The sequence below is a fragment of the Mus musculus genome, chromosome 13 (assembly GCF_000001635.26).
Source record: "Mus musculus strain C57BL/6J chromosome 13, GRCm38.p6 C57BL/6J".
Classification (NCBI taxonomy): Eukaryota; Metazoa; Chordata; class Mammalia; order Rodentia; family Muridae; genus Mus; species Mus musculus.
This window is the reverse complement of record NC_000079.6, coordinates 55,473,313-55,490,096: the sequence shown is the minus strand read 5'-3', so window position 1 is coordinate 55,490,096 and position 16,784 is coordinate 55,473,313. Positions and strand designations below refer to the sequence as shown.

Below are 16,784 nucleotides of genomic sequence, written 5' to 3'. Positions count from 1 at the left end.
AGCAACCATAAGGTGGCTCACAAGCATCTGTAATGGGATCCAGTGCCCTCTTCTGGTGTGTCTGAAGACAGCAACAGTATACTCATATACATAAATTAAAAAGACAAAAACAAAAATAAAATGAAAACAGAACAAAAAAATAATGCAGATGGGAGGTGAACTGGGCGTGGCTAGAGACAGGTGCTAGGCAATTGGTGGGCAGACAGGAATCCATGGAGACACTTCCAAGGTGCACTTAGGTCTGCTTTTTGCCTATGAAATCGACTAAGTAGGAGGTTAGGAGACATCAAGGGTGGGGAAGTAGCAGGAAGGAGAGATGCTGAAGCCTAGTCCTGACCCCAACCGCCAACTCCCCTCTGCCCAGGGCGAGCACTCTAGATACCGAGAACTGCAGCTCTGTTCTTGGATTTTTTTGGGGCGGGGGGTTTCGAGACAGGGTTTCTCTGTGTAGCCCTGGCTGTCCTGGAACTCACTCTGTAGACCAGGCTAGCCTCGAACTCAGAAATCTGCCTGTCTCTGCCTCCTGAGTGCTGGGATCAAAGGCGTGCGCCACCACTGCCTGGCTTGCAGCTCTGTTCTCACCTTGGCTTCCTGCTCCTTTCCTTCCCCATCTGATGTCATCTCTATTCCCCTCTGCCCTAACCATTGAGTTCCAGCTGCATCTGGGATCAGGGCCCAGGACTGACCACTCACCAGGACTCACCATAGGTTGGTGGAGAAACTCCCAAGGATGGGGTGCATGGGTTCAATGGGTACCCATAGCTCCTGAAGCAGGGTTCTTGTGAAGTACAGAGGTTTAAGGCCACCCTCTCCCGTGTCCCATTCCAAGGCATTGCAGTGAATGTAAGTATTGGTTTCTTGTTGGAGATGATTGACCAAGTCAGAGCAGGAATTCGACGAAAACAGCCACCTCCTGTTCACAGATCAGCCCCAGGGGAAACTTGCTGAGGCACTGTTGCCTGCCTGTCTGCCTGCCTGCCTGCCTGCCTGCCTGCCTGCCTGCCTGCCTGGGAAATGGGTTGGGATGTCCAGTGGGTATGGAAAGGTTAACCAGAGCTGTGGAGGGCTTCAGTGTTCTCCATTCCACAGGAAACAGTGCCTGGAAGCTCTGTGCAGCCATGTCCCCATAGAGAAGTCTCTGAGGCCCAGTCCCTTCTGCACTCAGAGCTTTGGGAAATAAAAAGTGCCAGAAAGTTCTCCCTGGAATGGCTTTGGAGGAGCCCTGCCTTGGGGACCCTACTTGGGCTTCCTTAGGAGGGATGGTACTTGGAAAAGAAGGCATCATTTTTTTTTTTTTTTTTTTTTGATACCCATCTGGGAGGAAGAAAATGACTGAAAGTAAAGGATGAGGGAGGTGGGGTGTAAACGGCTTGAGACAAGGTATGGCTAAGAAGAGGGGTCTGAGTGGAATTCAGACAGGCTGGCATAGCAAGAGGGTATGGTGACTAGGTGGGATGTGTGCAGAGGTAAGCATGGGCCTGTAGCTGAGATGGAAGTAGTGGTGGTAGACTAGGGAGGGTCCTTTCAGAGGAAATGGACTACACGTAACCCAGGCCTGGTCTGATGAGGAACTGAATCCGGGCAGGGACAGAGTAAGGACCATAAGGGGTTTAAGGTAGGGTGTAACGGACCCAGGAATGATGTGAGTCTGGGCTGGAGTTAAATGGATCAAGGGTGTTGGGCTGGGTCAATTACTCTGGGGAGATGGAGAGGGATGAATCTGGGCCTGGAATCTTGGTGGGTTTATGGCTAGGGAAGAGGGGTGTGCTGCCAGGTTGGGGACGAGGACAAGACAGGTGCATGGGACTGGCCCTGGGAGCAGAGCGGAAGCTCAGTGTCCGGTGCTGGCCAGCAGGGTGAGGGGCGTGTGTGGGACGCCCCGGGGCAAACTGGGAAGGGGGGGCGGGCCTCCCCCTGGGCCGGGCCGGGGCGGCGCTAGGACCGAGCGAGCCGAGGGAGTGAGCCGGGCGGAGCCAGCGCCCCCCGCCCCCCGCCGGCCGGCTCCCCTCCCCCGGCCGCTGGCTCGCTCGCTCTCAGCGCTGCAGAGGCTCTGAGGCGGCGGCGGCGACTCCCTCATCCCCTCCCTCCGGTGTCGGTCGGTCCGCCTGTGCGTGCGTCTGTCCGTTCGGCCTCGGTCCGGCCCGCAGCATGGCCGGCGTCAGCTTCAGCGGCCACCGCCTGGAGCTGCTGGCGGCGTACGAGGAGGTGATCCGGGAGGAGAGCGCAGCCGACTGGTGAGCCCCCCGCCCCCGCCCCCGCCCCCGGCCCCTTTGTCCCCAGGCCGCCGCGCGCCTTTGTTTCCCCGAGGCTCTGCCACCGGGAAGGGAGGGGGAGACCCCGAAATGGTGCAACGGCTCGGGAGAGCCGGGGAGGGGCTGCCTTTGTGCGAGCCGGGGGAGGGGCCGCTCGGGCCAGGCTGGGCGCGCGGGCCGGGGCGCCCTGAGGCCGCCCTAAGGCTCACTGGGGGCGCGGGAGCCGGACGCCAGCCACGCGGGTGTGGAGCCCAGACGTGGGGCCTGGGGTCCTACGGTCCTGTCGGAGCCCATCCCCCTTCTCACCCTGCCTCCCTCCACGGGCCCGGGGGACAGGTGTGCACGGGCCAGCCAAGGGCACCTTCGCCACCTTCGAGCGGGCGAGGACCGGGTGGGGACGGGGCGGGGACCCAGCTAGCGGAGCTAGAGCAGCCTGCCCGGCCACAGCACAAAGGAAAGCTAGGGCGGGGGAGGAGCGCCGAGGGCTGGGGGCCAGCGTGCCCCGCCCACCGGGGGCTTCTCGGGGTTGTCTCCCCCCACATCTAGGTTAGGGTGTGATACAAGGAGGTTGATTGCCACATGGCAACCACGAAGTGACTTCTTTATCCCTCACGGATCGCAGAGGAAGAGGCAGGGCTGAGCCCTTCTCTCCCCTGCTGAAGGAGCAGATCGCTAGGACGAGGCAGATAGGCAGGAAGAGACTCAGGAGATGGACGGAGCAGCTTGGCTAGGGGGGCAGCTGGGAGCGTGGAGGGAGCCTCCACAGAGGGATGCCAGATGAGTAGATCTCTGGGACCCTAGCCCCTCCACTCAGCAGCAGGGGGCTATCAACCTCCGACTGGGGCAGAGTGAGTGAGTGGCTTATCTCCCCCTCCCCAGCTGTTACCCTCCCTGAGCTGGAGGAGGGTGTGAGCCACCTGCCTTGGTCTGAAGTCTCAGGGTGTCAGGAAAACCAAGGGGGCTCCGATGCCCCATTCAGGGCACAGCCCCCAAGTGTTCTTCTCAAAAAAAAAAATTGTATTTGAATCTTTTCCTCTCCTTAGGCTGGAAGTAGGCTATCGTTGAGAAAACCGAGGCCGAGTTGGGGCTGATCTGAGGGAGCCTCCAGTTGGGCTGGCCTCACTCTCACCCTGGGAGGGCAACCGGGTAGGGGGGCTGGAAGATGGAACAAAATAACCAGGCGTCCAGGCCATGGTACTGCAGCACTGGCCGGTAGCCAGGCCCAGAGGGATGGACTCAGGAGACAAGTTCTCGTGTCTTGCAGGTCAGTTATAGGAGAGGCCAGCACAGGGCAAGCAGGGCAGTTTCCATCTTATTGTCCCAGCCCTGCCCCTGGGGGGCTGAGATCATGAGAGGCAATCTGGACAAGTGGCCTGGTGGAGGAGCCTGTTTGGGGATGTGGCCCTGCCTGAGGAGAAACACTGGCCAGTCTATGGGGTGTAGACAACACCTTCTATCTCTTAACCCCTCGAAAGCTGGACACTGGCAACCCAGTGCTGGGGCTACTAATGACTTCTGCCCCGCATCCTGCTCAGAACAGGCCCGGGCCTCCATCACCAGCAGCATCCATGTAGCCAAAGGGAAGGAGTTATTCATCCTTGGTCTGTGCGCCAGCCCCATCTGGGTTGTGTGTGGGACATGTGCAGATGCACAGATGCACCCTCGCTTATATGTGTGCTTACTTCCAAGGGCCTTAACGGCATGTTGTAAAAGGGTGGTGAGGGTCCCATCCTGAAGAAGATGGCGTGGTGCTTCTCAGCTCTTATCCTACAACCAGCAGCTGGCTGAGATCTCAAGGCTCAGGACAGACCCACATTTAGGAGTCCAGCAGGAGGGGTGTCTGGGTTCAAACGTTGGGTCATGAGTATTGGATGTCTTCCCTGTACCTTGACTCTGTGTGTGTGTGTGTGTGTGTGTGTGTGTGTGTGTGTATAGTGGAGCTTGGGGCTGCTGGCCCCTAGGAGGCAGAGGGTCTCTTAAATGCACTCTGTCCTTGTGCTATAAGCAGGTCACAGGGGAAGTCAGATTGTGTGGTGGGAAAGGCCAGCACCACCCTGGTTATGATGTGATTCATTGTGTGAGAAGTTCCTGCTCTTCTCAAGTGCTCTGAGGAAGAGGGGGATGGGCAGAGTCCATCTGGGGTCTCCTGGGCCTTTCCAGTTCCAGCTCCCTGAGAGCATGCCGGTCTTGAACCTTCCACTGCTAGTATCTCTGCTGAAGCCAGACTCTCGCCTTGCCCTAGTCAGGTATCTCTGCCTTAGGTGGTAGATAAGTGTTTTTGTCAACATTACAAATCCCTGTGGTGCTATTTTGTATAGAGGCAGCAGTGTGTGTTAGCACAGTCAGAGTCCCTGCCTTCCCAAGACTGACAGGACAGCCTGTGGCAGTGGCTATCTCCAGGGCTTGCTGCAGGTGAGGTGTGCACATCTAGAGTTCTCTTCTACTTTGCCCTGAGTGTTTCCGAGCTCCTACCTGCCAGTCTCAGAGTACCTGTGTTATGTTAGAGAAACACTGTCCAGTAGGGTCTGGGGCTAGTGCAGATAGATGTCTTTCCCGGTTCCTGCTGAGTGCTATAGCACTCTGGGGCGTGAAGCTCAGCCTGAGGCTGGCCCCTGGAGTTGGTAGCGGTATCCCGAGTGGTCTTCATGTACAGGAAAATGCAATGCAACTCTTGGGTACAAAGTGTTCTTCAAAACTGAATCTGGGAGCCAGCGTGGCCCAAGTGTGGGTGTGAATACACAGTCATTTTGGAGAGGTGGGCTAGGCAGAGCTGAGAGGGTTTGAATGAGACACAGTCTCTGCTGAGGAAGGATTGTGGCCCTAGCAGGGAAGAGGGACGGTTTGGAGGTGGGTGGGCATGGAGAAATGATAAAAGGGGCTTCAGAGTCTTGAGATGAGCAGCTTGCCCCAGAGAGATGTCATGGCCAGAGCAGTGTCTTGGAAGGAGCCAGGATTCTTGGTGCTGGCTCAGTGTTTCATCCGTGACTACAGAGGGAGACACCCTATTTCTTTGAGGGCTCTTTGTTCCTGGCCATGGGGTTAGGGCAGCCTGACAGGTGGTGGGGCAGCTGTGCGGGGAAAGCAGCTGTCGGATTGGCTGGGGCAGCAGTTGCACCAAGGGCTCGGAGACATGCAGCCCACCTGTGTCTCTTTGTGGAGCAAAGCAGGGAGGGATGCAGGAAGGGGAGGGGCTGCAGGGACTTATTTGGTCGCCTTAACAGGGGTCAATAACCCCTGGGGCATGGGGTTAGCCCTCCCTCGTTCCTTCCTCTCCTCCTTCTCCTCCTCCTCCTTCTCCTTTTTTGCTCCTTTTCTTTTCTTCCCTCCTCCTCCATTTTTTATTTTTTCCACTTCCCTCCTGTCTCTTGTCTGTTCTCTTCCCCCTCTTCTTTTCTTCCTCCTCCCTGCTCCCCCCTTTCCTCCATCTCTGCTTTTTCATCTTCTCGCACACCCCAGCCTCCTGACTTAGATGGGAAATGGGAGATGAGCAAGGTTCTGAGCCCTTCTGAATCTCAGGGACCAAGAGTCTCTTCTTCATGTGTGTCCAGCGTGGTGCCTGCATCAGGATGGGTTGAGGGGTGGCTCAAGGGAAGAATAACTACATTACCTTCCATGAAATGGATGCGTTAGTATGCCTGCCAAGAATAAATACAGAGCAGAAAAGGCTAGGGAGGAAGGAAGTCATTAGTTTAGCTTTCTGGTCGGCTTCAGTCTATATGGTAGTCCTAGGAGGCTTCAGGGAGGGCAGAGGCTGCCTCAGGGCTAGAAGACCAGATCTTAGGGTCAGAGTCGGGGAGTGGTCACAGCAACCTCATCCCCATCTCAGAGAGGGAGAGATTGAGTCTGAGGATGTCCCCAGGGTCCTTTGTGTTCGAGGAGAATGCAGCTCTGGTGGGCTGATTTCTGTGCCAATTGCTGGGTTGCCATGGTTACCAGGGGATGCCCAGCATTGAGCACCAGATTCTTCTCCCTCCCAAAAGGGGGAGGGGCAGCGGGTACCAAGGCACGCACCAGGTAGATTCCTGGCTCTGGCCAATGAGGGATGAGAATCATGGTCGCCAGGGAACGGTAACCAAGGAACCGTTGCCTTGGAGTCTCCATCGCACACCCGCTCCACTGAGTTGTGGGCTGCCAGGGCTAGGGCCGGACGCTGAGCTGACTAGGCAGCGATTTCTCCCCCACCGTTCCCTGATTGCCATCTGACCCAGGACTCCCGGCTCAGCGGAACGATGCCATGCCTAGCTTTATTGTCATGACCAACCGACAACCACAGCTTTCCCCCTCCTCGTCCTGTTCTGCCCTGCCTGTCCCCTCTGGTTTCACTCTCCCTCCCTAGTGCCTTCCCCACCCAAAATTGGCTGCCTAGGCCCTGACAGTTCTGAGCCATCCTCCCTCTCCTCAGGGCTCTGTACACATACGAGGATGGCTCAGATGACCTCAAGCTTGCAGCGTCAGGAGGTAAGAATTCCAGCCGTTCCCTCTCCTTCCCACCACCCACTCTGCTTGTTTTGTTCCCCTCTCGCTTTCCTGCCTCCATCCAGCAGACCCACGCTTGTCCACGGTTGTCCTTCCTCTTGGTCATTCCCGCATTCCTCAGAGTGTAGGGGGGCGGGGGGGGACTCCTGCTTCCTGTTTGACTTCTGGGAAGGCACAGTGAGGAAAAGCAACTTGCCCGGCATCATACAGCTAGGGAAGGGGCCTAGTAGGGTGGTCCAGCTCAGTGCTATTCTTGGAGCTGTGAGATTTCCTTAAGCAAAGCTTCCTGTACCTTGCTGGGCACTAGCACCTGGAAAGACACGAGAGGTGTGATCCCCGAGAAATGGAGATGTGTTAACAGACCTCTTTTGTCCCATCTCAAGTCAGGCCCAGGAGGATTCAGAGGCAAAGATACAATCCTACCAACCCCTTCGCCTCATTACACAGAGGTCTGGGCCTCTAGCTCTGAGGAATAGAAATCCCCTGGCAGGGAGGGGTTCTAGGCCCTTGCAGGGTGACGGGTGTAGGAGATGGGGAGTCCCAACATCTCCCTGGTTTCTCCAGAAGGGGGCTTGCAGGAGCTTTCCGGCCACTTCGAGAACCAGAAAGTGATGTATGGTTTCTGCAGCGTCAAGGACTCCCAAGCTGCCCTGCCAAAATATGTGCTCATCAACTGGGTATGTGGCTGTGGGATGGGGCTGGGAGCTGAAGGCCCCGGAGCGGCCACATTCCACCCATAGCCACTGCTGGAGGAAAAAGCCTACACTAGTTCTTGGGAAGATAGCCTGGGCCCATAGGCTGCTTTGCCTTCAGGCTGTTGGGCCAGTGGGCTGTTGCCCACTCCTCCCGTCCTGAGCCCCTCTTCACTGGGCACATTGCAGGTTGGTGAGGATGTGCCTGATGCCCGAAAATGTGCTTGCGCCAGTCATGTGGCCAAGGTGGCTGAATTCTTCCAGGTATGTTGGGACCAGGTCTGAAGTGGGTACGGTTGGTCACCTAGGGCCAGGTTTGTATGCTGGGGTTGGTGATGGGAATTCGGATACCACCTAAACACTGCTTTTTGTATGGAAGGGTGTTGATGTCATTGTGAATGCCAGCAGTGTGGAAGACATCGATGCTGGTGCCATTGGGCAGCGGCTCTCCAATGGACTGGCACGGCTCTCCAGCCCAGTATTGCACCGCCTGCGCCTTCGGGAGGATGAAAATGCTGAACCGGTGGTCAGTGTATTCCCGGGACAGGCTGGTCTCGTGTCACCTGTGTGACCTGGTCCCCAGTCGGGCCTCCCCAGGCCCTCTTAGCCCTCATTCTGCACATGTGAGTACTGGACTGTGCCTTGGGTCTGCTCTTGCGCTCATGCCCAGGCACTTGACTCTGCAGGGTACCACCTACCAGAAGACGGATGCAGCAGTGGAGATGAAGCGGATTAACCGTGAGCAGTTTTGGGAGCAGGCCAAGGTGGGCAATGCTGTAGCCTTCAGGCCCAGGTGTCCCTACCTGAGCCTGCGGGGTAGCTCTGACCTCTCTCGGCTGAAAGAGCAAACCCTTTTGGTCTCCTGCACACAGGGCTCATCCCCCTAATTCCCAGAAGGCCACCTCCCCAGCCTGGGTGGGAGTAGAATTGGAAGGGCCGAGGCTGGCCTGGGCTCAGGGCTTGTCCTTCCTGGGTGTGGGGTGCAGAAGGAGGAAGAGCTGCGGAAGGAGGAGGAGCGGAAGAAGGCTCTGGACGCCAGGCTCAGGTTTGAACAGGAACGGATGGAGCAGGAGCGGCAGGAGCAGGAAGAACGTGAGCGGCGCTACCGGGAGCGGGAGCAGCAGATTGAGGAGCACAGGTAAGCTCAGGCCCCAGGCGAAGGGCCACCCCGCCCCGCCCCGCCCCGCCCACCGCCCCCGCCCACCGCCCCAGCCTACTGCCCCCAGTCCACCCTGAAGGGGCTTCCCTGCACTTCTCCTTCCAGGAGGAAACAGCAGAGTCTGGAAGCTGAAGAAGCCAAGAGGAGGTTAAAGGAGCAGTCTATCTTTGTAAGTTCTTTTCCAGGGCTCTTGTGCCTGGCCAGGAACGTGAGGCTGGTCTGTGTGTTCTGCCCTCTGAGGGCATGCGTGGGCATCCCTATCATGAGTGTGTCAGGTCCAACACCTATCTTGTGGGTTCCTGGTGTTTGTGTGAAAAACAAACAGACAAATAACAGCAGCAGCAACAACAAAACATTTTTTTTCGACGTTTTTCTCCAAATTGGAAAAGAAAATCCACCTTGACTCAGACCCTCGCTGACCTGGCTCCTCCACTGCTTCCGCCTTGAGACCTGGGGTCCTTGGGGTGTATTAGTCTTGGGCTCTGCATTTGGGGCTGGGGGGCTTGAGAATTAGGTAGGCTTCATAATGAAAGGACTCAGAGCTCCTGCCTGAATGTAGGCCAGTGTTGTTAGGGACTGAACACATAGACAGGCTCTGGGGCAGCCTCCTCCTCCACTGTTGCTGTCCCAATCTATATTGTGCACAGCCATTCACAGCAAGATCTTTTGAAAAAGCCACGTTTTGTAGGAATTTCCAAGGTGTGCGTGCACACAGAGAAGTAGATTAGTGTAGTGACTTCTGAATTTGCCCTTCATCTTTGTCAGTCACCAGCATCTTAAGCAATGGCTGCAGAGGTTTTGCTCTTCTTCAAGAGTTAATCCACTGCTTCAAAGTATCTCATAGGAAAGTAACGATGTAGCAACATTGTAGCCAGCTGTGCTCCAAGAAAGGTCCCACCGGGAGCTGAAATTTAGCACTCTAAAATGATCCCCCACCACCACCCAAAAATGGGTTTCTCTGTAGCCCTGGAACTTGCTCTATAGACCAGGCTGTCCTTGAACTCATAAGGATCAACCTGACACTGCATCCCAAGTGCTGGGTGCCACCACTATCTAGCTAAAATGATTTAAATTAGGAATGCGTAGGCGCTGTATGCTCTCTCTCCTGTCAGTGAGTTTACTTGTTTACTCAGGTATATGAGTGTTCTGCCTGCCTGTATGCTTGTGCACTGTGTGTCTGCAGCGCCTGCAGAATTCAGAAGATAGTGGCTCTCCTAGAACTGGAGTTACAGATGGTTGTGAGCCAGCATGTGGGTGCTGGGAACCAAACCTGGGTCCTCTACAAGAGCAGCAAGGACTCCTAACCACAGAGCCATCTCTCCAGCCCCTGAGTTCCCTTCTGGCCTTGGGTTCTCATGTGTCAGAACACTTAGGCACAGCAATGCTTTGACCCCTGAGTCTTCCTCTCCCTCCTACCTACAGCTCTAACTTGTTTCAGTGATGTTGACATTATTCACAGTTAACACCTCTCTGATAAGCATAATCTCTTCCTTTTATGGTGTGTGTGTGTGTGTGTGTGTGTGTGTGTGTGTGTGTGTGTGTATTTGTGGTATGGATAGTGCATTTACCCATCATGCACTTGTAAAGACCAGAGGTCCGCTTCTGGTGTCTCCCTCTGTAGCTACGCACTGTATTTTTTTGAGACAGGCTCTCTCTTTGAACCTGCTTACTGTTCAGCTAGTGAGCCCCAGGGCTCTCTGCCTCTGCTCAAATGTTGGTGATATAGATCTATGTTCTCTGCCCAGCTCAGTATGTGTCTTGCTGAGGATCCAAACTTGAGAAGTACATGCTTTACCCACGGAGACAACTCTCCAGCCTATATCTGCCCCTTTCTTTGATGGCAGAAAAATAAGGTCTAGGTTATATGCTCAAAGGTCAAACTCTGAGCCAGGAGTGGTGGCACAAGCCTGTAATCCCAACACCAGGAAAGCAGAGGCAGACAGATCACTGTGACTTCGAGGCCAGCCTGGTCTAGGCTGTGAGCTCCAGACCACCCAGCTATATAAAGTAAGAAATATAAGAAAAAGGTTCTGTTCTTCACCTAGCTCTTGCCCCTTCTGCCCAGTTTGCCCCATGAATGACAGAAGATGCCAACTAAGAGACTTTTGATATAGAGAGTTCCATTGAACAAACACATACCAGCCCCATGCTGGCCGTTCACATAGACTTGGGGCTTCATCCGGTGTTGCTCACTGAGGGTGAGGGAAGTGACCCCAGAAACAGGAAACACAATGCTGTGCAGTCTGTGGTATCTGCTGGGAGCTCCCTGAGGGGACCCAGAAAAGGAAATGACCTAAATGAACCAGGGACTTCTTGCTCTGGAGTTAGTGACCAAGCAGAGGCCTTAAAACTGGAGAGACTGGAAGAGGTGTGACGTGAGCTGGCCTCCGATGCCAAAGGATGGGGTTGGGAAACGGGATGACGACTCTAGGCTGTGACTGGAGCATGTAGAGGACATTATGTCCACATCTAGCAGAGGATGTGGGCGAGTTGGAGCCAGGATAGATGGTGGGGTTGGAGACGTGAAGAAGACTAGATCAGACTGAGGAAGGGGAACGGAGCCAAGCAAGGGGCCTGCCCACCTACAGTCCTGGGCTTCAGTCTTAAAACATAAGCCAAGAAATGGCCAAATGGGAATTAGGGAGTGGGGGACTGCAGTGAACTGGGCTGTCACCACTGTGTAGGGAAACTAGGGGCTTGAGTGTGCAGCTCAGAGGCAGAGCGCTGTCCAGCAAGCCTCCACCCCAACTCCCAGGGTGGGACAGAGTCACACAGCCAGAGAGAGAGAGAGAGAGAGAGAGGAGAGACAGAGAGAGAATACAAACTAGATACTCTGAGGGGCTGTGAGAGATTCTGTCTCAAAAAAAAAAAAAAAAAAGAAAAAAAAAAAACCAAAACAAAAGCCAGGGGAGGTGGTAAAACCAAAAGTTCAAGGCCAGTCTAACAGTTTAATGAGACTCTGTCTCAAAATAAAACCATAAAAGGTGTAGTCACTGCTAAAGCATTCGCTTGGCTTCTTTGAGGACCTGGGTACGATGCCTCGGATGACAAAATAAGAAACCAGATTCTATTTTCAGTTCATCATGAAACTGAACTTCTTAGTGATAGCAGCTTAATTTATGTGGGTTTAAAACCTTGCTATTTGGGGCCTGAAGAGAGGGCTCAGCAGCAGTGAAGAGCACCGGTTTCTCTTCCAGAAGATCTGGGTTCAATCCCCAGCGCCCACATGTCCGGAGCCATCTGTGTCTCCAATTCTAGGGATACAACGCCCTCTTTTGGCCTCTGAGGGCACTGCATGCACCTGGTGAGCAGACATCCAGGCAGGCAGAACATCCACACACATAAAAATAATGTGTTTTGTTTTTGTTTTCTTTTTTTTAATGGCTTTAAAATATGGCATTGGAACAATACCTAGTCCATGGGCCATATTCAGTCCGTGCTTGGTGTGACTTAAGCTAGCTAAGGGACCAGGAATATTCTGAGTGATCCCAGATACCTGGTTAGATGGGACGTAGATGAATCAGCGGCTCAAGGCCTGGCTGGCCGGTCTGGGGATGAGGTGGCTGCAGACATTGAAAGAGGAGGCTGTGGACCTGAATTCTGAGAGGAACAAAGCGCCACCTTTGAGATTCTGCGGGGTTGGAAAGAACCACTCAGGACATTGTCCCTTTGGTTTTCCAGGGTGACCAGCGGGATGAAGAGGAAGAGTCCCAGATGAAGAAGTCGGAGTCAGAGGTGGAGGTGAGAGCGGGGGGAGTGGCAAGTGAGACGGATGGGCGGGGCTGGCTCAGACTGCTAGCCCCGCCCAGCTCTCTAACTCTTCCCTTGTGCCCTCAGGAGGCGGCTGCCATCATTGCCCAGCGGCCTGATAACCCACGGGAGTTCTTCAGACAGCAGGAACGAGTGGCATCGGCCTCTGGTGGCAGCTGTGACGCGCCTGCGCCTGCACCCTTCAACCACCGACCAGGTAGTCCTTGGCCCCCTCCTTGCCCAATCAGTACTCCTCAGACTATGGCCCTAATTCCCTCTGGGACTTCTTCTTGGAAAAGAAGCCTTGCCCAAGGAAGGACTCCTTGGAGAAGGCAAGACCCCCTTCAGTGTGCTTCCACCCCCAGCTTTCCAGGTGGTGGCACCCCCGGAGGGGCTGGGTTGGGGGGCACTGTCAATGTCCGGCATTGGCTGAGTATGGCTGGTACTCAAGGCCAGTTGGGAAGATTTGGTGAAGCTTCAGACACACTGCTGGTGTTGGGAGTTTCCCTGCAGGGTTGGACTAGGTCTGGCCCGAAGGCTTTGGATGCATGGAGGGTGGGATCTTGCTCTGTCCTGCAGTGTGAGCATCCTGGAGCAGTGGTTCTCTCGGCTCGCTTGTTTGGCTTCTCCTTGTGTAGCTTCTGCCTCCCCTTGGAAGCACCCTTTCATTTCTTGTCTGCCGGTGTGAGCATTTGCATCTTCTGTGTGCTTGGTCATGTTGCCGGGGTTCCAGGAGCATGGCAGACTAGACTCATTCGTGCTGCTACACAGAGGCTGGCTGTTGTGTGCCCATGTGTGTATCTGGTGCTGGTTGGTGGGAGGCATCAGATGGCTTGAGGCTGTGGCCCAGCTTGGCTGAATGTGCACCCTGGCTGAAGGTGGCTTGGACATCTAGGGCTGGCCCTGGGGGTGGGTGAGGCCTTGGGGCAGGGGTGGGGGAGACTGACCCTCTCTTGTCCTCTGTCTCTTTCTCTGTCTGTCTCTCTCTCGGCAGGTCGTCCGTACTGCCCTTTCATAAAGGCATCGGACAGTGGGCCTTCCTCCTCCTCCTCTTCCTCCTCTTCCCCTCCACGGACTCCCTTTCCCTATATCACCTGCCACCGCACCCCAAACCTCTCTTCCTCCCTCCCATGTAGGTAGCAGCCCCAGGCCTCGGCAGGGTGGGGTAAGGAGGGCCCCGCTTCCCAGCAGCCCCCTCGCCCTTTCTCCCCCAGCCTGACTGCCGACTGCTGGTGTTTGTCCCCAGAGCAGGTACTACCTGCCTCTTGTCCCTGGCCCTGTAGGGCACTGGCCCCCAGCGGCCTGGTTCACAGGGTCTGGAGCAGCAATCTGGCCCCTGGGGGGCCTGGGGAGCTCACAGCCCCCACCCACACTTGAGACACAAGGTGGATAGTCCTGATTCCACCTGGCTCCCACTTCCTCACTCACTAGCCTGGGCATTTGCTCCGCAGGCAGCCACCTGGACAGCCACCGGAGGATGGCACCCACTCCTATTCCCACCCGGAGCCCATCTGATTCCAGCACAGCCTCTACCCCCATCGCTGAGCAGATCGAGAGGGCCCTGGATGAGGTCACATCCTCGCAGCCTCCACCTCCACCTCCACCACCTCCACCAACTCAAGGTAAGAGAAGGGCCCCACCGGTACCTATCCTTCCATCAGTCTCTGGGTAGGGAACCCTAGGTTGCCACAGTAACATAGTTCAAAGAACTTGGACCAATCCTCACCAACACTACACTGCTAAGGAAGTGGCTATAGCAGAGGAGCGCCCTGGTGTTGCTCTTAGACAATGCCTTCTCTAACCCTCAGTGGCTCATCACTGAGGAATGTGGCCTTCCTCCTGGTGGTTTAAAAAAAGTTGGTGAGGGCTGGAGAGATGGCTCCGAGGTTAAGAGCACTGGTTGCTCTCCCTGAGGTCCTGAGTTCAATTCCCAGCATCCACATGGTGGCTCACAACCACCTATAATGAGATCTGGCACCCTCTTCTGACCTGGAGGCGTACACGTAGGCAGGATGCTGTATACATAATAAAAATGAATCTTTCAAAACATAAAAATGAAAAGAGTGGGTGAAAGGATAGGGAGGTACAGCTGTAGTAGAAGGTATCTCAAATTTACCCAGAAGTCTCAAACTCGTCACTCTTCAGTGGGTGGACATGGTACACTGGCCCAGGGCATCTATCCTTCCCCAAGGGGGCTGACTGTATTGTGTCCTTCATGTGCACTGCCACAGAGGCCCAGGAGACTACCCCAAGCCTGGATGAAGAGCTCAGCAAGGAGGCCAAAGTAACAGCAGCTCCTGAGGTCTGGGCTGGCTGTGCGGCAGAGCCCCCTCAGGCACAGGAACCTCCCCTGTTGCAAAGCAGCCCCCTGGAGGACTCGATGTGCACAGAATCTCCAGAGCAGGCTGCCCTGGCTGCCCCTGCGGAGCCTGCTGCCTCTGTCACCTCAGTAGCTGATGTCCATGCAGCTGACACCATTGAGACCACCACTGCCACTACTGACACCACTATTGCCAACAACGTCACCCCTGCCGCTGCCAGCCTCATTGATCTATGGCCTGGCAACGGGGAAGAGGCCTCAACACTTCAGGCTGAACCCAGGGTGCCCACACCACCCTCAGGTGCTGAGGCCTCCCTGGCAGAGGTGCCCCTGCTGAATGAGGCCGCTCAGGAGCCGCTGCCGCCGGTAGGCGAAGGCTGTGCTAACCTTCTTAATTTTGATGAGCTGCCAGAACCTCCAGCCACCTTCTGTGACCCAGAGGAGGAAGTAGGAGAAACGCTGGCTGCCTCCCAGGTCCTAACTATGCCCTCAGCTCTAGAGGAGGTAGATCAGGTGCTGGAGCAGGAGCTGGAGCCAGAACCTCACCTGCTGACCAATGGAGAGACCACTCAAAAGGAGGGGACCCAGGTGGGACAGGGGGAGCCTGGTGGGAGGGACAGTATTCAGTGCGGAGGGGGAGGGCGGATTGCTTGTAGATCCATATTGAGAAGCAGCTCTATGCCACGCCCCTTTCCATCTCTGCCATTCGTTCCCTGGCAGGCATCTGTGTTTCCCCAGCAACCAAGGATTCCAAGAGTGGTTGCTGGGGAAACAGGCTCAGGCCTGATAGATCAGCTGTTGTCCTGACAGTTGGGTCCTGGTGACCTAAGCTTTTATTAAACTAACTAAATAAACAAACAAAACAAAACCAAATAACAAACCCCAGCAGGCCAGCGAAGGATACTTCAGTCAGTCACAGGAGGAAGAGTTCGCCCAATCAGAAGAGCCATGTGCAAAGGTTCCGCCTCCTGTATTTTACAACAAGCCTCCAGGTAGTATCCCCGGGTGAATGATGGGAATTCTGGAATTCTGGGATGGGACTGGAGGGCTAGGGGTGTCACTAGAGTCGGTTGGCACAGCTCTTAGAGGTTGGGGGGCGGGTGGCACCACTGATGGATCTACCCAGCCTTCTCTCTTCTCTCAATATATCCTAGAAATCGACATCACCTGCTGGGATGCAGACCCAGTTCCTGAAGAGGAAGAGGGCTTCGAGGGTGGTGATTAGTAGCGGCGACTGCCCCCTGGCTGCCCTCGCCAAGGCTGCCTACCTGCAGTGGCCTCTGGCCAGCCGGCTTGCAGTGCCAGCATTAGCAGCAGCCCCGCCTGGCTCCCACTCTGGATTCCGGCACTGGCCGGGGACCTGTCTGCTTCCTTACCCACAGGGCCTGACTTTTACAGCTTTTCTCTTTTTTTTAAAAGTTGATAGACTTGTACAATTGACTGGTTTTCCTCCCGTTGGTAGTTGAAACAATGTTGCAGATTCCACCCCCTTCCTGCCCAGACCAGATTGTAGCTTAGTTCTTTCTGCTCAGCTGACCAGGGTGGAGGCCTCACCTTGTTTGGGACCTGGTGGGGGTCGGGGGTTCTGGTGGGAAAATGTTCCCCCCATCACTTTTCCTAGTTTTATGTTTCTTGGAAAAAAAATCACTTTGTATTCTCTATCCAGGGCTTCAGATATTTTGCACGAAATTTAAAACATGGCAATAAATGGCTCGTGGGCTCTGGCTCCCTGGGACCCTTCCCCTTCTCTTTACCCTCGCTGCTTGGTCAGAAGGAATTATCAGACCCACCTGGGGCCCCTTGGCTTCCCGCCCTCTCCTGCCGGGCAGGTCCCAGGCTGGAGGTCCTAGGCATGACTCAAGTCAGGGCTTATTGATGGGACCCAGTGGTTTGGGTGGCCCCTCCCCAATTCTTTCCTCTCTGCTTGGGTTCTTTTTCACATTAACTTTTTTTTTTTTTCTAAGCACAAACTTATGTAATGGGTCGTGCTCATGTCTGTTAATAAAGAAATCCAGATCCCTTCGGGCCTGCTGCTCTGGGCCTCCAGGGGTTGATCTGGCGTGGGCGCCGGCCCTCACGACCAGCTTCCCAACTCCTGTCACCTCCGAGGCTACAGGGGGCGCACAAAAACAGGT

General features: G+C 55.3%; 1 protein-coding gene and 1 non-coding gene across 5 annotated transcripts; both read left to right on the top strand.

Moving 5' to 3' along the window:
- The first annotated feature begins 1,970 nt into the window (after window positions 1-1,970).
- Window positions 1,971-16,669, top strand: Dbn1 (drebrin 1). 4 transcript variants are annotated; one of them, XM_006517305.4, is made up of 15 exons: window positions 1,971-2,234; window positions 6,655-6,710; window positions 7,293-7,405; window positions 7,610-7,684; window positions 7,800-7,946; window positions 8,107-8,184; window positions 8,407-8,558; window positions 8,685-8,748; window positions 12,261-12,320; window positions 12,417-12,546; window positions 13,324-13,461; window positions 13,781-13,951; window positions 14,561-15,237; window positions 15,536-15,641; window positions 15,804-16,669. In XM_006517305.4, the coding sequence occupies exons 1-15, from the start codon at window positions 2,149-2,151 to the stop codon at window positions 15,872-15,874; spliced, it is 2,124 nt and encodes a 707-aa protein (XP_006517368.1). In that variant the 5' UTR covers window positions 1,971-2,148; the 3' UTR covers window positions 15,875-16,669. The 4 variants fall into 4 exon arrangements, with proteins under 4 accessions (XP_006517368.1, NP_001170842.1, NP_062787.2 ...); NM_001177371.1 differs by having other exon boundaries at window positions 2,021-2,234; window positions 15,539-15,641; NM_019813.4 differs by lacking the exon at window positions 13,324-13,461 and having other exon boundaries at window positions 2,021-2,234; window positions 15,539-15,641.
- Mir6944 (microRNA 6944) lies at window positions 12,321-12,416 on the top strand. Its single transcript, NR_105909.1, has one exon. It is a non-coding gene; the product is annotated as a microRNA 6944 (primary transcript).
- Window positions 16,670-16,784: the final 115 nt, after the last annotated feature.